General features: G+C 39.0%; 1 protein-coding gene across 2 annotated transcripts in view; it reads left to right on the forward strand.

The window, feature by feature from the left end:
• Btk (tyrosine-protein kinase Btk29A) overlaps positions 1 to 24,798 on the forward strand; it is a 53,948-nt gene that overhangs the window by 19,556 nt on the left and 9,594 nt on the right. The window contains exons 3-5 of one of the 2 annotated variants that reach the window (XM_002052602.4): positions 2,376 to 2,471; positions 2,543 to 2,723; positions 3,784 to 3,930. In XM_002052602.4, coding sequence (XP_002052638.2) covers positions 2,376 to 2,471; positions 2,543 to 2,723; positions 3,784 to 3,930 — 424 coding nt within the window. Of the gene's footprint in view, positions 1 to 2,375; positions 2,472 to 2,542; positions 2,724 to 3,783; positions 3,931 to 9,780; positions 10,265 to 18,058; positions 18,299 to 24,798 lie in introns of those variants that run through there. The other variant, XM_015173127.3, reaches the window with a different exon arrangement.

The raw sequence follows: 24,798 nt of genomic DNA on the forward strand, positions 1-24,798 counted from the left end.
TGATTCTCAACTCATCATCATCTAATTATCTTGATCATGCCAGATGATGATTATTATAGAGAACATTCTCTTCCGTTCACTTAATCTGTTCTCAAATTAGCGGCAATTGAATGCACGCATGCCTCAAGTGCGTTTCAATTTCATTTTCCATTTCAATTTCCATTTCCAATTTCAGTTTCAATTGGCTGTCAAGTTGATTTTGTACGCTACTTGAGAAATTTTCATTTCAATTCTTTCGCTTCTCGCTGGAACCTCCGCCTGCCGCCACTTTGCTTTTGACTTAACCCAAATACTTTTTTGTTGTTGTATTTTTGTAGAATTTTGTTGTGTTTATTTGTTTTTGTTTTATCAACCCGAGTCTGGAAAAAGTGCTGGAAAAAAAAGCTGAAAAGGAAGTTCAATTTTTTGTTTCTTCTTCATTATTTTGCTGTGTTTCTGCCCTCCCACTGACCCCAAGTGCTGCCTCGCTGCCTCTGGCCTGTTTTTCTCTTAAGTGTTTCTTGGTTTATTTTCTTACTTTTTTCTTTCATTTTTTTTTTTTTTTTTGTTGAAATCGCTGCTTGTTTATTTGAGGTCTTTGTGTCAACTTTGTCGCTGCTGCTGCCTTTTGCTTAAGTTTTTTTTTATTACTTTATATTGTTGCTTCACTTTTGTTAATACCCTTGCGGCGGGTATTATAATTTTGCTATAAAGCATGTTCTTACTCGAGTTATTTTAATAAATATAAGCCCTTACCTATGTGAACTTTGCTCCCAGCAAAGCTATCACAGCGCAACTTCGTACATATATAGGAATCGAAGGGATCGACCCACTATATCATATGGCTATCATTGGGATAATCGGTCGAAAATAAAGTCTTTGCATGCAAAACTCTTGCTGTTCACGATTATTTAGACAACTTTGACATGAACAAGCTTTACTTTAGTCTCTACATAGCTGCAAAATCTTCTTAAGATCGGATTACTATATCTTATACAACTATTTCAATGCTTCTATATCATAGGAACAATCAGTCCGTGATAGAGTTTTGGTCAAGATTTGATTTGGTCTGGACATAGTCGTTTACTACTATTTCATATACTACTAATTCATATACTACTATATCATATACTACCAAATCATAGAAACAATCCCTCCGAAATAAAGTTTTGGTATAAGAGACACGTGCCGTATGCCCGCAAAGGGTATTTCAACTTTGACCACACGAAGTTTTCTTTGTTTTTTTGTAGGTTCTTTTTTTCTTCTTCTTATTTCTCTTAGTTGCGATAAGCCAGAAGCGGGTTAAGCGACACTGAGACGACGTGCTTATCTCTCGGTTTTCACTCGATGACGCCACGCTGCGTGTGTTCGCTTACGATTTATCACAACTAATCAGCCAAAAAAAAAAAAAAAAAAGAAAATGAAAATGAGAAAATGAGCAGAGTAGCAAGAAAAAGCAAAGCCATTTCTTGGGGCTTCCTCTCGCGCGCTTTTAGGCCCTGTCAAGTCAATTAGGCCAATTATGTTGGCTTAATTGCGCATGCAGCACAATTGAGGTAGTCAGTTACCCGTTACCCGCCCCGCCCGTTGCCATGCCTGCTCACGGCACACGTGCAAAAATTACCCTCAGCTGCAGTCGCAAGGACCAGCCAGGACGTCACTTAAGTGCCGCCAAGTGGAATGCCAGGCCAACAATAACAAGAGCAAGAGCAGCAAAAAAGAGCTGACGAATTTTTTAGTGGCACTTTATTAAACGTTGCCTCGAAAACCAGTTGCATGTTTTCTGGCAGGGCGTGCACTTCATAAGGGTCTTTGGCTGCCTAAATCGATAAAATCTTAACATCATTTCGGGGTTGTTACGCCCATTTAAATGGCTTTGTTGGGGCTTAAAGGGTTTGGTATTTCAGAAATGTCACACAATTGATTCGCGAATATTTCGCTTTAAGCTATTTTAGGCTTAACCGATTCCCTTTTTTCCCAATAGTAATACGTGCTTCTCTATAGCTTACGTGGTTTTCCTGCTTAGTTTAATTCTGAGCCAGATTTGCCATCGGCTTGTCCCATTTTTATAAACTTAGAACCGGTTTATTTAATATCGGTTTTTGATAGTAAAAAACTTTTAACCGGTTCGCCTCTAAGCTGTTCGTTTTGCAGACTTGTTCTTCCATAACCGGTTCACCCCATAACCGGCTCCTTCCACAATCACAACATAATCCCTTAACCGATTCGCCCCATATCCTATTTCCATCAAAGCACTATTAACATTGCAACATAACCGTTTCAAATGAGTACCTTAACCGATACGCCTCTTAAAAGTCTGCAGCCCATAAATTGCATTCTCTATAATATCCAAATATATACTTAATCGCATCTCTCGCTCTCTTTATTCCGTGCAGCGACGCCGCGAACGGGGCCGAATTAATCTGAAAGGCGTTCGCCTCGTGGAGGAGGCGACTGTTAACGGCGAGGGCGGCGATCCCTTTGCGCCGGATGTGAGTAGACCGTAAAATGATTTTGATTAAGATTAACATTAACATTAACGCATTGCCCGACCAATTACCAGGGTTACCCGTTTCAAGTGGGCTACTGCGAGACGACAGCCGCACAGCAGCCGCAACAGACGGCGGACCAACAGCAACTGGGCGAGGGGCAACTGGTGGGCAGAGCGGTGCCGCAGTACACGCTCTACGTGATAGCCAACAGCGAGAAGGAGCGCAGCGATTGGATACGCGCCATACGACAAGGTAAGCATCGACATCGACAGCACCAACGGACGCGCGAATTGAATGATGACCCAAAAAAAAAAACACAGTATAACAAAGCTCAAGTGTACGACTAGGAGATACCCTCTACCCAGCTCTTTCCCAGAATTTTAAATAAGCTCTGTGCTCATAGCCCGATCTATACGAAACTTCCGATGCTATTTAAATTTGTATATGTACCAAATATGTTGGCATGTACAAATATATATAGATATAAACATATAGATATTCTTTGTATAGATACAAAATTGTGTGCTCTAGCTCCTTTATACTCGGAGCTTTGCTCAAAAAGAGCCAGACTGCAGAATCGATATATGTATATCGATTATTTATCGTATTCTTAACGATATGCCCAAAATACAAGATCAAGCGATATATATCGATTTTAAGGCAAGTATTGAAAAACTGGCGTAGTCTGCATCTGTGAACGTCATAATATATATTAAAAACGACAACTGTAAACCGATATACACATATCGATTTGTGTCAAATTGGAGATTTATCGATAACACAACGGTGCGAGAACATCATGTCAAGTCGCCAGCTTATATATATATCATAATCAACTCCGCTAGTTCTCACTTTTAACTGTGAGATATGTCCAAAAACGATAACTGCTTATCGATATGCATGTGTTATCGATAATAAGATATTTGTACATAATGTAGTACCTAGCTTTCGCATTCCATGATTTCAGCCAGTTGTCCCTTCTTACCGCCCGTTACATGCTAGGGCATTGTGCTAATAGACCCCTTTGTAGATATTTTCGTAAAGGGTATAGGCTGCTAAGAAAAAAGCGCTGCAGATGCAGCAGCTGCCAATCGCTGCAGCACGATAAGCCATCATCAACGTGGCCTTCGGAGCCTTGGAGTCATCCAGGCCAGAGCCACAACAATGCTTAACCCAAATCTGCAGAGTCAGCTGTGTGGGTCGAATCTTTTTCTTTGCCGATATATACGATATATACATATATATATATATATATTTATATAAATATATTTTTTTATTGTTGTCGTACTCTTTCTGCTTCTTCATGTTTCAGTTTGCGAGGACAGCAACACGCCCAAGTCGTATCGGTATCATCCTGGTCTCTGGTCCGGCAAGAAGTGGAGCTGCTGCAAGAATCTAGCAAGGAGCACCTTCGGTTGCCGCGCCGCGGCTCACTGGCGCGAGGCCAACAATAATCCAAGTAAGAGCACAATCATTAATATTAGTGGAAACACAACGCCAACAGTCTGTGGCGCTCCAAGTGCCCGCCAATCTGCCACTCCTCTGCCACCATCTCCGCCTCCTCCTCCTCCACCGCGCCTTGCTCAAGCTCGTCGGGGTGGCGACGCCGTCGCATAGCCAACACTCCCGACCTATGCACGGCCAGATCCAGATGCTGCATTCTTTGTTCTCTCTCTACATTCGGTATAGACTCTATGCCTATTTATAGTCTGGCATATGGGGTAGGCATTGACAGACCCGGCAGAGGGCAACCATGTGGAATAGTCTAAAATAAAACTGGGGTTGTACATTTCTTATACCCTTCAAGCGGGCACTTTTAAATTTCTCACCAAATATGTAACGCTTGGCATTATAGAATAGCTTTGACAAATGATGGGCCTGATCAAAGCAGAATAAGATTAACTGCTAGTCATGCATGCAGTGTGTATTCCTCTTTTATAGGGTATTCAGTGAATGGAAATGCTTTATAGATAAACTGCTTAGGGTATCGAAAAGTTGGCTAAGCCGAACTAACTGTTCTTTCTGCTATTTGTTTTGTTTGTTGTTGTTTTGCTTTGCTTTGGCATTGCAACATGTGGCGATAAACTGTGGCAAGCATTCGTCATGCCTGCCAGGGGTGAGATGCGGAGGGAGGATGAGGAGGGGAACGGGTCGGCTCTGAGGGGGGGGAGGGCGCATGGTTTTACAATTTCATGCCCTGAGCTTTCACCTTTAAAGAGAGCGAGTCATTCATTAGGCACGGCCGCGCCTAATGGAGACATCAGCCGCTGACTCTTAGCTGCCTCCGACTGTTGCAGCCTGCCCCTCTCCCCCACTCCCCCTCTTCAAACCCCCTCAGCAACTGCTCAGCCTCCGTTTGTCTGTCTTGAGTTTTCACACATGTTTGCCATTCGCAGCGCTTTTCCATTCTTCTTCCTGTCGCCTTGCGCAATTTGACACATTGTCCGCACGCCTCGGCCCGCTGTGGCACATGCCGCATGCCACTTGGTGTGGCTACCACAGAGTTGATGCTGCCGCTTCCATAAGCTGTTAATGAGCGTTGAGTGTAGCTGAAAGCTGGCGCAGACTCGGCCTGGCTGCGGCTCTTTGTATTGCGTGTGGCCGGAACAAACAAACAGTCGTCTAATGCAATCCGACACCTGGCATCGAGAACGGCTCCTCCGCGCCCAACTTGGCTTAACGACCACTTGCCAATTCCCAGTAATATGGCCAAAAGCAAATAGATCCCAGCCTGCGGTAGCCTTAGTATTGGCCAAGATGCCACTACCTGTGGCAAGCAACAACACCTTTGCAAGATTTCCTAACTCGGTTGGGTAACAAAATGCACTTTACTTTATTTTTTATTTGAACTCTAGATTTTCTGAGTTGCTTCTAAAGCTGTTCATCGAGGGTGGCAAACTCAAAAGAAAAGTCGCTGGTTCGGTGCGGCGGTTCGAAACAACTTGATTTTTGACTTTGATCTTAGTTGATAGTTTATAGTCTTGAAACCTTCTAAAACTTTGTGAGCAACATTTAAATGAGTTTATTAAGACGTTAGGAAAGACTCGTTATTATTTACCCATTTAAATACCTCTATAGAGAAACCAACATAGGGAACGTTTTGATCCGTCAATAAGACTGAGATCCTTAACAAAGCAGGGACTTCCCCTTCTTTGTTGCCTCGTTTATCTTTGTAATCCGTAGGGCCTTCACTAACTACATCAATTGTCAATTATCAAGCCCTTCTGCACGCACATTTAACGCATTTGAATTGCTGAAATGTCACATTTGTCTCACATTTCTCTGCCCGGCTGCGCTTGTTCTTAACCAGTCCAAATATTGCGATTAGCGATAAGAACTTTTCCCATCAACTGCAGCAATTACATTAGACTCCCTGTCAACTGTGACAAGCTGATTTTGATCGCAACATATTTATGTCATCTGATTAGGGGCACACGACCGCACGAAACCTGCCCGCATTGTGGCATTGTCTCAAATTGAGGGGCTACCCCTAACGAGCTGAGCAACTGCATCAGCAGCTGTCGCGCACCATGGACAGGATTTAACTCAATTGAAGGCGTCACTTTAAGTTGCCGTTAAGTCTGCGATTTCGGCAAGTCATCGAATGCGATCTGCCCTTTTTCTTCTCTTCTTTTTTTTTTTTGAGGCGAAATCAGGTCGCACTCAGCCTCCATTTATCAGCAGCAGCAAGGAAAGTGGGTTCGGGGTTCGAACTGTCAGTTGCCGTTACAATAAATTAGCCTGCCAATGCCTGGCAGCTACGCCCGCGCAGCTCAGCTCCCAAATAATTGCCATATTCTTGCCAGAAATTAATTATGGCTTCATCCTTTGGTTTCTGCTTCTTTTAACGCTCCTTCTGGCTGACTTTCGCCGCGTGCCTTGCGTGTTGTAATTAAAAAAAAAAAAAAAATAAAAAACCGCCAGTTCAGAAATCAACAGCTAGTCGCTGTTTTACGATGCTGTTGCCCCTAACCCCCATCTCGTGACCCCCCCCCCCCTCTCTAACCCTCTCGTGCTCCTTGTGTCCCCCACACTTGTCAAGATTTATGCGCGCCTTGTTTTAAGTGCCTTTGAAAATAGTTTCATGTCTGTGATTATCATCGGGCTGTTGATTTTGTTTCTGGATCTGAGCGGGAATGGTCGTAAAACAAGCTCGTCTAATAACTCCGCACAGAACAAAGACGCACTCCAGTCCAAGTGTACCCTTCCAAAAAAAAAAAAAAAAAGAAATAACACAAAACTTAAATACAAGAATAGAAAGAAACAAGTTAGAAAGGGGGTTGTTAAGAACATACCCTGTATCAGTATACCATATCCGAGAAACGAGGTTCGAATCCCAGGCTCTTCAATATCTTCTCTATATCCAAAACTTCTTTGAATTTCAGGGTATTCATTTCTAACTCTCTACATATATATAATCTATTATCTTTTTGTCTAACTTTTAAATAGCATTAGGTTCAGACTCGTATTAGTTAATCCAATTAACTTTCTCTAATGATAATTGTCCAGAAGTAAATGCAAGAATTTATTTTTGGAATATGTTAATTTAAAAAATCTGCAAAATTCACTTAATTAGGAGAATTTTAGATGATTTAATCATTAAAATTATAGTTGGTTTATTCATTTATCGTATGTTCCGACAAAGTTCATCTTCAGAAACTGCAGTTTTTTTTTTCAAACAAGAAACATCTTCAAATCAACGAGATTTACGTGCTTTAGCTCTAAGCGGGGCGTTCCAAATATCGATTTCTTCTTTGAAAATTACGTCTAAATATTGTTTCTTCTACAAGAAGCTTAAAGACAGATATTGTTTGTACTAAGAATCAAGAATATACATATATTTTATATATATATATAATATTTGGTCTCCTTCCCTTTGCTTGCCTTTGTTTCTTTACCCTTTTCCACTCATTTTCCACAAGTACAGGGTATATGCATGTACCCAAAAACAAACACGCAGTGCTCTATTGGGTTTGGGTTTCGGTTTCGGCTGCGTCTTCGGCTTCGGGTTGTTTAGCCTGGCTGACAACTTGCTTGCAGTTTTTTCCTACCATTTTTTTTTTTCGGACACCCCCGCGGAGCTGGAGATGCCTGCTGAAGTTCCTTGAAGTCGGTAAACTGGTTTTTGGTGGTTTCAGTTTTTGGTTTTCGTTGGGCATATTCGAAAAGCCAGTTCGATATTTAAGAGCGACGCCGAAAGAGCGAAAAATTGTTAACACAAGAAACCAGTTTTTGCCAGTCCCCAATTGTTGCTGTTGCTGTTGTTGTTGTTGTTGTTGTTGCCCGGCGGCTGCGTCGCTGGAAAAAGTAAACAAAATATAAGAAAAAAATTGTGTCTAGTGTGTGTACGTGTGTGCGTGTGTGTGTGTGTGTGTCGCGGGGCATGTGCAATGAACTTGCCCAGGCGGAGGATCAGGCGCATTTGCAGCTGGATAGGTCGTCTAAAAGGTTGTGGGTGGCGACGGGGGGAACGGGGGCTGCTCTGATTAATATGCCACATGTGCTCTATCGCTCGCTCCAATTAGTGCTGCGCCTATTAAGCGATAGGCGTCTCTCTCGCCCATTTGAAAGTCACAAATGATTGTAATTAGTCGCTTTTGTTGTAGTATTTCTTTCTTTTTGTGTGTGTGCGTGTGTATGTGTGTGTGTGTGTTTGTTGCGTCTCCTTTAAAAGCGTCGGGTGATTGACCATGAAAAGAACAGCAGCAAAGCAGCGCAGCAGCAGCGCAGCGGCAGCGTGTCCAAAGCCCCAAACCAAAGCAAGACACAGTCCAAAACGCGCTTTTTATACGCTCTTCACAATGTGCAAAAGGGTATACGGGCTTTTGTGCAATATCCGCTTTGCAGCCTTAAAGCTGAAGTCACAATTGTAGATGGACCATGCCCACGATCACAAATTGCAAAAATCCTTCAAAGTGCACAGTTTGAAAGTCACTGTTTGCGTTCCGAGTCCCCTATCCAATAAGCAATACAGAGTATTGCGCAGTTGCTAGCATCCGCTTGGAAAGTTATTGTGTTTTTTTTGTTTTTGTGCCTTTTCATGCATCTTTGACTTTGGCTGCTGCTTCTGCTTGGGCTGCCATGCCTTGCCCTGCTCTGCGCTGCGCTGCCCACTCGCCAGCCTAAAGTTTTTCGGCTTCCTTCTTCGCCTGACATACGCTCTCCTCGCTGGCTATCTCGCTCTGCCTTTAGCTGCCTAGCATGATTAATGATGCGTTTCTGTTGTGATTCGTTCTAAACGTGGGAAATCAGATACAGCAGCAGCCGAAGCCGAAACCGCAGCCGCTTAAAAGCTCTCATGTGCTTTTGAAAGCATCGTCGCCGTTGTTGTTGCCCTTTTTCCTGCGTTTGCTACGCAATGCTTATTTTTATTTAGTCTTTTACCAATTAATCTTGCGGCTATTTGACAACTGTTTAAGTTTTGATAATCAACGTTGATGATGATAGTTTGTTGCTTGCTTGTTTTGTTTGTGCTGCGGGCCACACACACAAACACACCCCAATCTTTCTTATGTAAATTCACAGCTTGATTAGCACAAAAAGCCAACTAATTGCACAAGAATTAATAGAATTTTTTTTTGTGTTATTTTTTGTTCTTATGGCCTTTACACTGCCTTTCGCTGAGAGTTTTTGTATTTCTAATTGCGCCATATTATTGATATTAGCCATCATCGACTCCATCTCCATTTCCATTTTGGCTGCCAGCCAAAACATGTCCATGCCTGTCTGTGCCCCAGCTGCCGCTGCCACTGCAAGTAGCCAAAAAAAAAAAAAAAAAAAAACAACAAAAACTTGCTTGTGGCTCTTCCTGTGCAACTGGCAGCAAATTTAACAACTTTAGAACTTTATTTGTCAGCGATTATTAACCTGCTCTCTCTCTCTCTCTCCCACTCTTTCTTTACAGGTACGTAACTAAACTCTAACTGTAACTGCTTATGGGTATGGGTAAGTGTAAGTGTAAGTGTAAGTGTGCTCATTGATTTGCCTAGACTCCAAGCAACAACACCAAGCTGTTTGTATATACGTGTGCATGTGTGTGTCTGTGTGTGTGTGTGTTGAACAACAACTGCATTGCGTTCTTGTTGCTTTGCCTGATTTTGTTTATGTACTTTTTCCCTCCCATATGGCCGACATCAACTCCCAAAATGTGCGCTCTGCTCCACTCTCAAAGAGAGTCGCACTGTCGTCTTGCAGTTCGCTCTCTCTCTCTCTCTGTCTCTCTGTCTCTATGTCTGTCAGTCGCTCACCGCAGCGCACGCCCTCAACTTGTTTCGCTCTGCTCGCACTTACATTGTGCGACTTCGTTCAGTTGCTTACGAGCCGTCTTTGAGTGCGCAACAGGCTTAAGAAAGACGCTGCGCGCGTTTGCTAATTCACGTCTTTGCTTTGCCGTTAAACGCGTGTGCCATTCAAAATAAAATTAAAAATAATAAAATATATTAAATTAAAGGGCAAACGACTCGCCGACCGTTTGTTAATAATCTCGTTGCTATTTTTACATTTCTTGGCGTCGCAAATTGTGCTCTTTTAATGCCATTTAGGCGAAAAGTAACGAACAAACAACAAATAAAATAAAATAAATAAATAAGTACAACACCAAAGTCATGCAATGATAATTGTCAAATATAACAACCAGTCAAAGTTAATTGCATTTTGTTAATGGGCAAAACGTGGCGGCAACAAAATGTAAATCAAAGCCAACAACTACAACAACAACAACAACAACAACAAATGCAATCCTAGTGAAGTTTTCCAAGTGTAGCACACAACAAAATAAATATTAGCTGAAATATGTAAATACATATAATTTAAATAAAACAAAAATTCCAATTAAAAATCATTTGACGCGCAATTTTTTAAACGTAGTTAAACTAAATTGTGCGCATCTCTGCCCAATGCATTTCTAACAGTAAAAGTGGCTTATGTCACGCACACACACACAGACACACGCACACACACTTGCATTTAGCTGCATCCACACATCTCTTATGGGGCTTGGCGACAGTCTGGCAACGCCGCCTCGCCAAGCACAAAGCTGTTTAACTTGTTTCTTTTTTGGCGTGCGCAGTTTTTTTTTCGTTTATTTGTTATTTTTTGACTTTCCGCTTTGGGGCCGCTGCTGTCGTTGTTGTTGCTTATCTAACGCGCAGCTTCTACAAAACGAAAATCTTTGGCTCTCCAGTTTTTTTTTTTTTTTTTTTGTTAATTAACTTGTACAAAAAAAAAAAGAGTTAAGAAAAAATATAAAAAATACCATTCGAAACTTGCGTGAGAACAAAAACCCTTCAACAATAAAAAAAAAGGGAAAAGCGGGCGAGTTTATGATTTCTGCGTGCGACAGAGACAAAACATTCAAACATAAAGCTTGGCTAGCGTTTCTTACATTTATGTCTTGTCTTTGTTGTTTCTTTCGCGCCGCTTGCTTTTGTTGTTGTTCTGCAACGCAAATGTTAATGTTAATGTTAATGTACCTGTTAATGCTATGCAGAAATGTTAATGCACGGCAAGACGAAATGTTGGCCTAGGCACGTGTCGTTGAATTTAAGTGCTCAAAAGGTAAATTTTTTTGGAAAGAATGAACTACAGTGAAAACTCTACTAACGAGCTGCTTAAAAGAAATTTTGCTATATATGTTAATGTTAATTCTTTAACTAGCTGTTTGGCGAGCTTTCACTGTAATGTGTTCTATTCTTCTGTGCCGTCTCTCTTCCTCTCTCTCTCTGTCTCTTTCTACCAATTAGCGCGCAGGCGCCGCTGCAGAAGTACCTGGTCACTCCATAAGCAGGTAGCTGCAAGCACTTAACCATCCTAAGCCGATCCCCAGACGAATCGTAAACCGAAATTTGACCTTCTCGTTGTGTAATTCAATATTTGTATATGCCGTAAACAGGATCTTGAAATATCTTCTTTATATCCAAGTTGCTTGCAATTGGTTTTGAGTTGTTTTTTTTTTTTTGGTTTTCTGTTTTGTTTGGCTTTATCAGGAATTTATTTGTTTTGTGTTTTTGTTTTTTTTTTGTTTGTTTTTGGTTTTTGGATCTTGAGGCCAGTCACGTCGCAGACAAATGCTTAAGTCTGCTTATCACGTAGCGCTCGGCTTCCAGGTGTATTGAAGCCTATGCATAAAGCTGCGACTTGCCGAAGTTTTCAAGTTCTTGACTTTGTGTGTATACATATATTATATTATCTATCTGACACTTTTATCAACTTTGCATTTCATCGGATTTTGTTAAGATTAAGCTGTTTTTTTCTAATTTTATCATGTACTTCTTAAAATAATGCTAACCATAGTCTAGGCCAACTATTTTATGCTTTTCTTCACGACTTTCAACTGAATCATAAAACAAAAAAAAAAACATTTTTCTGTTGCATTTCTTGTTTTTTAAGGGAATTTAAAGTTCCGTTTCAAATTTCAATAGAAATCAATTAAACCACGAGTCGAGTTCAACACGAAAGCTTTTGTCTCAGCGATTCTTTTGTTGGCTTTCGTACGAAAGAGGCCCATAAAAATGCGGAGTTAGATTCCCCTACCCCAATTTCCCCCCCTGCAACAACATTAAAGGTTGGCTTCAAATTGTCGTTAAAAAACCAGAAAAAAACACACACACACTCGCTCGTAAAATGCATTTCAATTTGTTACTGTCTTCGCATAATGTAACCTGACCATAAATGACAGGGACTTACAAATATTTTGATAGCGCTACCGAAACGAAGAAACCATCGAACTCGAACTCGAACTCGCACCCAGCCCAAACGGTCACTAATTCCCGGTAAATGCGATTGGCATCAAGAGATCATAAAAGCAAAAAAAAACTCAAACCCAACAAATGAGCAAACATCTCTAACACGGCATTTGGTAATTGGGATAGTTACGAATAGTTAGGGTCTGTTTGCGTGTGGCATTTACAGGTAGTGCATGCCACCAAAAGGTGCACGCAGCAAAACTACCTAGCTCTTAAAATACTGAGTACTTCACAAATGAAGCATAGATGTAAGTTGATTTCAAACAAGAATTTGCGCACTTGAAATAAGCTTAAAATTAGCTCAATTAAAGCTCTATTTAAGTCTTGATTTAGGAATATTATTGATTGAAACAAAAAGTTTATAAACTACAAATTGTATTCTTAGAATAGTTCAAAATTTAAACATGAATCTATGTTGATTTCAAACAAGAGTTTGCCAGCTTGAATTAAGTGTAGAATGAACTTAATGAAAGCTCAAAATTTGCCAAATTGATTTCATTCTTAGACTTAACTTAACTTTCTTTTTCTCTTAACTTTCTGCCTTGACTAGAGTTAAACAAAGGTTTCCACTTGAATTAAGCATACAAATTCTTGTTTAATTTTCTGAGTGTAACTCAATAACAGAAAGCGACGAAAAGTTCGACGTTTGGGTGTGTGTTAATTATGCAGCTTTCGGGAAAAATGAATTTTCCACTTGCAGCGAAAAATCGACTGGCAGGCCAAAACAGGCCAAACAACTGCAACTTTTGCTGGGCATGGCAAATTTATAATGCGTTAGTAACTGTTGCCAATTTAGCCTTTTTTTCCACAGACAAGCCTAGCTTTTTGCTCTCAACTTTAGCTTGTTTATAGTGTTAATAATTTTGAATAAATTTGTAAATTAATTAAATGCAAATAGAAAACTTTGGCCAGCTCTGAGGCTACTATTTTGGCACTTATTTTAAAATAAATTGGAAGAAATAAAATACACTGAAATAATTAAAAAATATATAATTAACAAATTAAAAGCGTCAAAATAATTATATTGGGCCAGTTAAATTTTAGTCTTAATTGCTTTTTTCTATATTGAAAAACGATTTACAATTAAAATTAGCTATTGTTTTGCTTTAATTACAGCTGAAACTGGCTTTTTTTTTGTGTTGCTTTGCAACACTGTTTGCCCGTCTTGCCTTGCACTGCGACCCTCTGCCCTCTCTTTCTTTCTCTCACACACATACACACACTTGCTCTGGCTGTGCAGATCCTTCAGCTAACGGTTGTTTTTGCTGGTACGGCAATAAAAAGGTTGTTTGCTCGTTTGTTGTGGTTTCTGCACTCGCCCTGTGCACCCTCCCCCCCTCATCACCCGGTTAACTCTATCTCTCGCGCACTCTCTTATTATTGCACATCTCGAAGGTTGCTGCCGAAACAGAACAACAACAACAACAACAACCGCAAATCGGCCAAACAAGTTTCTTTAGTTCACCATTCCCCACTCTCTTTCTCACTCTCGCCCTGTTCCGCCCCTCCCCCTGCCCATCATGTGCGCTGCATCTCGGTTTGCATTTGTACCGTTAACAATTTACCAAAGTAAATTAACTCGCGACGTGCTGCGGGCAAAGTGCCGATCGAAGAGAAGGGCAAGTGAGTGATGGAGGGGGGGGGGGGGGGGGTTTGATTTGTAATAAAATTGCATATTTATTGGCCCGAGCGATCGGGTCAAGGTCAGCGACGTGCCCCCTTTTCATTTGGATGACAAGCGAAAGCAGCCTCTGTCCCTTACCTCCTACCCCTCTGCCCGCCCCCTCTTGGTGGACCCTCTGCCCTTGTTGTTAACTTTGAAAGTCGCAACGCTTGACCGCCTTAAAATTTATTATACGATTATTATTATTTTTTGTTTTGTGTTTTTTTTTATCTTCTGTTTTTGACGCGCTTTGCTTTGTGCACGCTTCGCATATTGCTTTTATTTATTTTGTTGTTTTTGTTGTTGTTTTCGTCCACTCGAATCAGGTCAAAACGGTTGCTTTCTTTCACTGGCACGCCTCCCCCTCTCCTGCTCATCCTCCACATCCAACCAAAAAAAAAAAATAATATTTACATGCATACGCAACGCTTTCTTCGCAAGTTCAAAACAAGTTCAAACTACAGGGTATTCATCTGTGCCATATATCTATCTATAAAGCAACAATAACCTTTATAGATACGATCTTAAGTCGAGGAAGCGCAGCGGTTTTTTAATTGCAAATTTCTCTTGACTATATCTTATATATTTTTTTTTAAGATTTTAGAGCTTTTTTTCTGGTCGTAAATTTTGAGCGTACAGTTATGGCCAGATGCTCGCCAACTTTTTTTTTATTTATAGCCCACTTGTAATTGTATAAGCTGTAAATTTAACTTGAACTTAAGGTAAATGCATTTAAACTTGTTTATTCGCAAAAGTTTGCCAGATTATTCGAGAGTTTTTAGTTAAAGCGTTTTTTAACTAGCTCAAAGGTCTTTGAATTATTATATAATATATATTATTATTATTATTATTATATATTTTATATGTAGGATGTAGTCTGAATAAACTATATCTTTTTCTGTTATACGAACCATCAGATATGTTCTATCCAATTTCAGCTTAAAGCTTAAACTTATAAAACTTGTATAATCATAGGAAGCTTTAAGCTCTTCCTTCAAATTCAAATTTTTTCTATATTGTTTGAAAAGTAAATCTCTCTATAAGTCTTGTATATGCCCAAACACAAGCCCGAATCTTTTCTCAAGCTTCGGAACTTTAAGCTCTTTCTTAAGATGCATTTTCTTCTATATTTTTTGTCAGTTCTTGTTAGCTGCTTTTATATCTTCTGCCCACCCAAAAACCTGATACTTCTTCTAGGCCTGCAACGCGTAACATTCATATTTCGGTTGAATAATCGAAAAATTCCATTAGGAATAATTGCCTAAATGTAAATCTCCAGATTTGTACTTGTTATGAAGTCATGCCACGCCCTATTTGCGCCTGTTGTAAAAACAGTTGTTGGGCAATTGCTGTTTTTATTTTATTTTTTCTATTCTCGGTCGTTCGTTTGTTTATAGCTGTTTTTATTCGTCTTCTTATCGGCAATCGTTTTTCGTAGAGTTCATTAGATTTTGTTTTTTGCTTGATTGAGTTTTGATTTATAGTGTGTACAAAGCGAACAACAAGTCAAAATTGATGTTAATTATGCAGCAACAGCAGCTAAGCTCAAGTCTAACTGTCAGCTCATTGAACTGCGCCTACGGCTCAGGCTCAGATACACATACAGTTGGAGATATAGATACAGATACAGCTGGAGATATAGATACAGATACAGATACAGATACAGATATGGATACAGATACAGATACAGATACAGATACAGATACAGATACAGATACAGATACAGATACAGATACAGATACAGATACAGATACAGATACAGATACAGATACAGATACAGATACAGATACAGCTAGAGATACAGATACTAATAGATTCAGATATGCGTACATGGATATTTAGACGCCAATGTGTTGGCTCAAGGTTTTTAACTCTCATCATCAACAACATCATAATGACAATGATTATCATTATGATTAACGTATTATGATCAACTCGGGCAACAAAACAACATTATTTCAATTTACAGATTGTCAAGGCGGGCTTTACCCACATTCTTGCCTTGTGCCAATGTTTATCTTAAGAATTTCAACTATCTGATCGGATGGATTTTCCACAATCCGATCAAATAAAACAGAAATAGACGCTTAAAGCGCAGGTGTTAAACTGTATAAATTAAATCTGAAGTAAATTTTGAGCTCAAATAAGTAATTTAAATATTTAACAAATATATAATTATTAATTTAGCGTAGTTTTATATCAGAGCATATTGTTTAATTAAACGAGGAAAATAGTAGAAAACAACTTTCATAGTTTCTTTATTAATAATAAAGAGAATACAATCGAGAGCTTTTACCTTGAAATTGTATAAACAAAGAACTATTTAAAAGCAAATTTTTATATCTCTTAGATTTTATTAAGTACTTCAGGAGTTGTCTAATTCATTAGAAACTCCATTAGTTACTTCATTAGTCAATTCAATAGCTACTTCAATAATTATCTACTTCATTCGATACTTCATTAGTTTCCTCAATAGTTACTTACTTCATTAGCTACTTTATTAGTTACTTCATTGCTTGCTTCATTACTTCATTGGCGCCCGAAAATCAATAAAGATTAAGATCTTGGCTTTAAACAATTACCGAAGCGAACTGCTGGAAAGATGATTTTATTGATAGATTGTTTGTGGAGTGTTTGGGGTTGGGGGGAGGGGGGTAGGCGGAACTTAACCTCAACCGACTTTCGGCTCCCAAGATTATTCATTGATCTTTAATCATTATCGCAATCATTAGCTGTGGCTGCAAACTGCAACTTCAGCAGCTGAAACTAACCTCATTTATTGTCATTACGTGTTTTTATTGTTGTTCTTTTCGTTGTTACTTTCCGGTTTCGTTTGTTGTTATTTAGTCTGTTTCTCTTGTTTTTGTGTTTTGTTTTATTTTTTATTATTGACGAATCTTCATGACGCAATTTCGCATCAAGTTTTCGTGGTTTTGTTCTTCACAGAATCTCGGCGAATACGCCAAGTTTTTGTTTATGAATTTTCTGATTAGCTATGCAAACAAAGCACGTTTCGCGTTTAATAACATAAATCAAGAGCTATCGTTAAAAATTGCAGCAGCTGATTTTGATGTTGATTGATTTATTGACAAATTGACAAATGCAAATTTTGTTGCTGTGATTGGCAGTAGATACCCTGGCTAACCATAGATTGGGTATTATAATTAAGTCACGAAATGTGTCACCAAGAGAATGGAAATATCTCATACTAAAAGTAGAGGAGTTGGTATATGTGCGGGATATGTGTCTATATCTGTCTCTAAACTATGTGAACTGAGCTTCCAATGAAGCTAATGCAATGAAACTTGGTTTTCGTGCTTCTCCCGGCTACAGGAAGCACATTAAACGGGGTCGTTCAGACTGCAGCTCTATTTCATATAGCTGTCATAGGAAAATTTGGATGAAAATGGAGTTTTTATGTTTATCGGGATATCTCGACTCAGCAATTTTAAGCTTCTCTCTTCGCCTAATTCATCAGCAGCAAATCGATTCGATCGTGAATGGAACTTTCGTATAAAAGAAATGTTTTTCTAAGGGTATTAAGTCTTCGGCTTGGCCCTTCTATGTACTTCTCTAATGTGTTCGGGCTCCCGCTGAGCCTTTGCTTAAATATAATCTATGTTCCCTTAGAAACAAACGTGTGCTAGATACAGAGTTTTGACTTAGTATAAAATAATAAGATTATATTGTAGCTTTATTCTACTGAAGGGTATTTTTAATCAAGGCATAAAAACTGAGCTTATCTATCATTTTTTTTGTTTTGATAGTTTTTGCTAGTTTTGATTGATTGTTGAAACATTGCGCATAGCTTGCGATTTATTATTTATATACATTTTTTGGCAATTAAAGCGTGCAATAGACAAAACTCAAGTTGGCCAAGAAAATATTGCCAAAAAAAACGCTTCCGCGAGCGTTGGACGAGCACTTGGAGAAAAAAAGCGTTAAAACGACGAAACGCGTAACAAATCGCATGTGTGTGTGTGTGTGTGTGTGTGTGCGTCGCTGTCAATCACAATTACAAACAAGTGAAGCAATTGGAAGCCTTGGCCCCTTCGCAGCTCGCGCCCTTCCAGCAACGCGTCAAATGATTTTAAATTGCCATAAATTCAATTCCCACAACAATTCCTTAATTTCAATTTCAATTTTTATGTTTCTGTGATTTTTGCGCATCGTCTTGTCAGATTTTGCATAGATATTTTGCGTAGCGCGACAAAAAACGCACAGAAAACGCGCGCGTTTGTTGTTCTTTGGCAACTACCAATTTGTTGTAGTTGCAGTAATGATACCCTGCGTGAGTCTGGCCGAAACAAGCGTCATTGGCAACATGAAGGAGCGCGTCAAGGAAATGAAAGTGTTTGGCTGTCGCCTCAACTTTTGGAATCACATCGGCCACAGCCTCACCAGCTCCAAGGCCAAAGAAGGTAAACAAAATGTTCATATTAAAAATTAAAGAATAATATGCTCGAAACGCAACACACGAAATTATATTAGATTAAGTGGAATAAGAGTGAAAGTGGAAATATGGAATATGATTTCGAAAATAAATATCATTTTAAGTGAGAGCAAATGTAGAGTTAAAGTTGGCCAAAGGTGTGCGCGCAGCGTTCAGCAACTGTGAACAGAATACGAATATCGTATAGCTTATGGTGTTATTTTATTTTTTGTCTATATTACACACATCTGGAGGCGTCGCTGTCGATAATCACAAGGTCTGGCAAGCTGTGTTTAGCGACAGGCGGCGTTGCCAGCTGCACTTTGTGGCATTACAAGGCAAAAAGTGTTCTCTGGCTTCTGCCCGATTGCGCAGCCCCGAGCAATTATGTTAAATATAAGGCTGAAGATGATGGCAGGCGGTTATTAGATGATCGACAAGATCATGATGATCATGCTGCTGCTGCTAATGATGATCATGCTGATGATGATGAAGTGGCATGACAGGCACACGATATGCAAGCTAAAGAAACGCAGATGCAGACAGCAGATGCGGCAATTGCATAATTGAAATGAATTAGCAGCCGGCCAAGCCCCAAAGAGAAGCTTAGCGAAACTGAAAGTGCCAAGCGTGCCAATAAGGAAATCAACAAATGGGCGTGGCAAGAATATGCATACCTATTTATAGAGATGCATCAATGTCAATTCAGCTGCCAACTTGGGCTGTGCCTTGCATGTTGACTGTACATTCAATAAAAATAATCTGATTTGTTCCCCAACTCGAACTTAAACTGAATATATCGAACAGTTGCATACAATCGAAGTGTCTCGTTTATCGTTAAAGTTATCGAATAGTTTCAGAATAGTTTCTCTATTTGGAATATCGCATATTAGCGTAAATTAAGTTCAATTAAATCGTTGTATTACACCCTTGAAGTCTCTCAATTGACCATAAAAATATCGATTCCTTAATATATATCGCTTCGATAACGATACAAATATCGAAGTTTTTTTTTGTTGAGTGCACATCCCTAATTCGTACATCTTCTTTGTTCATGCGAAATAATTACAGGCTAGATTGAAAGCTGCCCCCAAGGGGCAAGCGCTTGTACCTGTATCTGTAGCTGTATTTGTATCTGACTAACTTGTCTGTGATTCGTTGTAGCTGGCAGTAACAAAATGTAAAGTTGACAATAAAATTATTGCATTGTTGTTAACTGAAGTTGTTGTTGTTGTTGTTGTTGCTGTTGCTGTTGCTTTGGCTATGCGCCTATTTATGGCCTTTACTTAACAATGACCACAAAAATTCGCAATTTGCATTTGCAATTTGAGCCAAACGGTCAAACAGCCACTTGACTATGGGGCCAAATGCAGTGCTTGCCTCTCGTCGTTGTTGCTGTTGCTGTTGTTGTTGCCAGTGCCGGCTGCTTTAAAGTTGGTCAAGCAATTGACCAGCGGGGCCAATCAATTTTGCCTTTTCATGCCACTAAGGGAAATCAGGCTAAATGGGGGGCATATCAGTTTGCTATAAATGCCTTAAATCGATATTACACTGTTATCGATAGCTGAGAAATGATAATTATAAAATATGAACTGTTATCGATAGCTGAGAAATGATAAATATAAAATATGAGCTGTTATCGATAGCTAAGAAACGAGTTTAATGATATATATATATATACAGAAGTGGTTTAAAGTAAGCACATTAAATCGATAGTTATCGGTTTTATTTCTGATAAAAGTTTTGATAGCCTCTCGCAGAAAACTTTAAATTGCACACAGAGTGTTTCGATTCGATTATCTTCAAAAAATCTTAAAAAAATTATAAAAAACTCTCTGAATACTCTTTGAGTCATGCTACGATATTTATCGATCTATCCGTGACGATAGAAAAACTGCAACAACCGATGAACAACTATTCATGACTTTTCCGGCATAACGTATTAATGAGCTGGCAATAACTGGCTTCTCAGCCTAATTTAAATACTTCTCTCGGTTTCGCTCGTGCTCATCGATAACGATACATATCGAACAGGCTGTCACATGGCATGGCGAACATGACGTCACAGCCGAGCAGAATCGTGCCGCAATGCAAATTGATATCTTGTGACACATTTGCGCATTTTTAGCCGTGTGCTGTTGCCAATGCAAAGCCCGATAAAAACGTCAGCCGCAGTTGACAGTTGGTGCTTGACTTTAACTGGCACCTGGGGGAGTTACCCAGTTCTCAGTGCCCAGTTTCTAGTTGCCAGTGCTCAGCCTTTGCTAAAATAACTGTGGATCAGGCACGTATGCAACAGCTGAGCTGTAAAATTAAAGCAAAAAGAAAACAAAAACCAAACAGAAATTAACTTAAATGTAAAAACGACTTTCTTAACGTGAACTTAATTCACGTTGTTGTAATTCCAATCTGTGCGTCGCTGGACACGTTGCTGCTCTACGTGTCGCTCGGCCATGGTTAAACAGATCTCTTTTAGCTGGAATATCCGGTTGGCATTTTCAGCCAGCAACAAGTAAGAGTGCTCTAGTCAAGCGTGCACTACTAGCAGTTACCCTGTTATACGCATGAGTACTTCATGAGGATAATTAAGTGCTAAATAAACTCTGTGCTTACTTTCTCATTTTTATCGAAATTTCAGGGCTAACATTTCAATGTGAGCATATAGCAAAATATAAAGTTAGACCTCTTAAAAAATGTGTGTAAGGATGTGTTCGGATGCCAAAAAGTCAAATGTACTGTTTAAAACAAGACTTCAAATCGATATTTATCGATTTCTATCGATTTCGGGTATTAAAAGCAGAGTTATCGATACTTTTCGTGAAATTTGATCTGCTTTATATCTTTCGAGCTGCCAGCTAACCTTTTCTGCCTGTTACAAACCCATGCCAAGCCTAATATATCCCACTCAGAGATCATTTTTGAGGGGTATTTCAAAAATGTACGACAACAAATTTGCATAAAAAGCGCCATGAAACGAGTTCAACAAATTTGATTATTGACAGCCTGAAAAATGGGGAAAAATTGTATTGCACAAAATAACAAAACGCCAAAAGCGACAACAGCAGCAACAACAACAGCAACAACAACAAAAACAAGAAGAAGAAGAACGGCAACATTTAGTCAAGGTCAAAAGAGCAGCAACAAAAGTTGCTTATCGACTCGTCTGGGCCAAAAGTCGCGCTCTTACAACAATAAATTTATTAACAACTCGCCAAAGTTGCAGGCTTGTGGCTTGTTGTTGTTGTTGTTGTTGTTGTTGTTGTTGTTGTTGTTGTTGTTGTTGTTGTTGTTGTTTGTTGCTTGTTGTTGTCTCTTAAATGGTTTCATTATAAATGCATAAAACAAAATCCACGCCATCGTCATCGTCGACCATCCACATCGACATTCACTAGACAACATTTATAAACAATATCTTTTGAGCGCAGCAACTTTTTTTCCAAATTGAATTGGAGCCACCCGCCTTTTGTTTGTTGTTATTGTTGTTGTTGTTGTCATTTTTCATATGTAAATTAAGTTTTTGTTGTTGTTGTTATTTCTTTGAATTTGACTTGTTTTATGTTGCGTTAATTGAGCACATAGCCAGCGGGTGGGCCTGCAGATTGCAGCAACAGACAATTTAACACAAAAAAAAAAAAAAAAAAAAAAACATTTAATATCATTTCAAAGCGGGGAAATTCGATGAGAAAATTAGCGTGAAAATTGTTCAAAATGGGGCAGAAATTAAAAATTGCAGATCTATTTAAAAAGCGAAATAAATGTAAAACTGTAAGAAAATAAAATATGTATGCAAACTAAATAAAATAAATTAAAATATATAAATTAAAGTATAAGAATATTATTTAAAATATCAGTTAAAAGAAGAGTGAAAATTTTGAGAAATAGAGAGAAACTCAATTTCCACAAATGAGGCTAAAAATATCAAGAAAATGTTTGAGGAAGATGCAAGAATATGTTTAAATATCTGAATCTCTGTCGTTCCATTAAGAATTTGTTCAACCTGCTTCCTCTTCACCTCCTTAGCAGTATATGCCCATATATATATATATATATTTATTTATTAATTACATATATTTATTAATTAGTTACATGTCTTAAGACTCTGTCAAAGAATATGTGCTATTCAGATTGTCCGATTGTATTCTCAATTGAATTTTGCCTCAAATATTATTTTTTTGCCAACTTTTTTACAAGCTTGCGAAATTGAGGCGACATCTCCGATTCGTACAGCGCAAATAACAGTACACTTAACTATATCTTATACATTGACTTATTTTAATTATTTTAAATGCTCTCTTTTGTTTTTGTAGATGATGTCATATTTTTGTTTTCCCCCATTAAAATAATTAGTCTTATATTGCCTGCAGTTTTTCAGTGCATATCGAATATTTTTCAATAATATACGTGACTTACGCTAAACGACAATTAACAACAACTGCTTATGCATAGACGGACAGACCTATTGACAGGAATTTACACCCGACAACTGGGTTACCACTGGCCGCCCCCCGCGCCCTCTTTACCCAAGTCGGTTGCAGCGCTTCCTCGCACCCAGCTGAAATTGCACTTCCGCAAAAACGAATGAAGTTGTTTGTTTGTTTGTTTCACTCTGCGCATACTTGATATGCATTCCACGATTCTGGCTATGAGCAATCGGCCAATAAATTGCTCTTTGGCCAATTAATCAAACTCAGAATCAGCGGCAAGGCGAAACGCCCACAGCTCTAGCGCCCGAGCGTTAATGCAGCTTGTAATAGTGCTTGCACACATAGTTGCCTGCATTTTTATACCCTGTAAATATTCGAAGTAACGGGCATGTAACTGCTGGATATCGGTTGATATCGCAATTAGTTTAATTTAGAGACTGTAAGAACTGTGGGCACACACTCTAAAGCTAATATATTTATGTTGCCATTTATCGATTACTTGTCTTCATGTAGTCGATAAATATCGATTTGTTAACCCCTACCCAAAAGAAGTTTATTTGAAAAATATCGATGGCCGATAATTATCGATAAAAATCGAAGAAGCGTAAAAACGTGTGGCTGGTTACAGGGTATCTTGTAGTCAGGCACCTTTGATCAGGGTCCTACATTATTTTCGAGATTAACATCTGATTTTTCGAGATTTTTAAAGCTATCTGTCTCCGTTTCCCCTCCCCTCTCTCTCTCTCTCTCTTTCTATCGCTCTCTTAAAATCTCTCTCCCTTTTGCCATGCCTTCCCATCTCTTGATCTCGTATCTACAGGGTAACTGGCTAGTCTAGCACTCATGCCTATCACAGTTTCTACCCGTTTTTTGCACAATTTTATTTGTGCGCTTGAATCTAATTAAAGCTCAAAATGTTTATTACGCATGAATCAATGCTGTTGTTTGTTATTGTTGTTGTTATTTTGTATGCGCGTCGCGCATGCGCTCAAATGTTATTAACCTACATTTGCATAAAAATGCTACAACAACAATTAGTACAACAACAAAAGCAATAATAATGATTAAAAATTGTTTTTGTTTAGTTTCGCAGTTTCCTGTCTGAATGTTGTTTGTTTTGCTGTTTTCTACAATTTTATTGTAATTATTTCGCATTCGCAAGTTTTCTTTTTTCATGCAAATCGTAAATTGGTTGACAACATTTTTCACACGCTTTTTATGAGCTTCGGATGTAAACATTTAACCTTAATTTGTTATTGTAAATTGTTTTTATATACAACATTTTATTTTAATTTCTTATATATATATATATATAATTGCGTAATTTTGGCTTATTGCGAGCTTTATCCTATTTGCATTCTTATGCAGCTCGCGCGCCTCAGCGTGTGTTAAAAAGAGGCGCTAAATTGTTTTTTGTTCTCTGTCTCTTTCACTCTGTTTATGTAAAATTTTAGATGGCAGCTGCTGCTGCGTCTGCTTGTCCACATTTGCTTCTCTTTAGGTGTTAACAAAGCGCAGTCGCTGCACGCGCCAGCAGCAACAACAACAATGACCATAGAAAAACAACAGAGCAGCCAACTAATGGATCTTCCATGTTATTTGTCTCAAGAGCTTTGACTTTATGTTGAGCAGTGCCCGACGAATGCAATGCTCTCTTTTGCACTGCCTACTTTTAGGCAGCGCTTCAAATGCGCCATGACCAGAGTTTAATTACGACTTAAGGAGAGAGCGTATACTCTCTCTCTCTCTCGCTCTCTCTTTCTCTCTGTTAAAGTACAAGCACATCAATGTAAATTCGTTAAGGTAGTCTTGTGCTGGCTGTCTCGTGCCATGCACACACCCCCCCTTCTCGGCGCCAGCTTCCGCAAGCTTTCTCGCTCTTTCGTTTTGCGCTCTTTAACAACGTTTTTTTTTTTTGTGCATTTTCTGTTGCTTCATCGACATTACAGCAGTAAATGAAAAAAAAAAAAACTTTACAGAAAAACTCAACGCACTTTGTTTTTTGTGTTGTCTGCGGCTTTTTGCTTGAATTTGCGTATTATACAAATGCTTTTGTGTGTGTGTG

The sequence above is a fragment of the Drosophila virilis genome, chromosome 4, assembly GCF_030788295.1.
Source record: "Drosophila virilis strain 15010-1051.87 chromosome 4, Dvir_AGI_RSII-ME, whole genome shotgun sequence".
Classification (NCBI taxonomy): Eukaryota; Metazoa; Arthropoda; class Insecta; order Diptera; family Drosophilidae; genus Drosophila; species Drosophila virilis.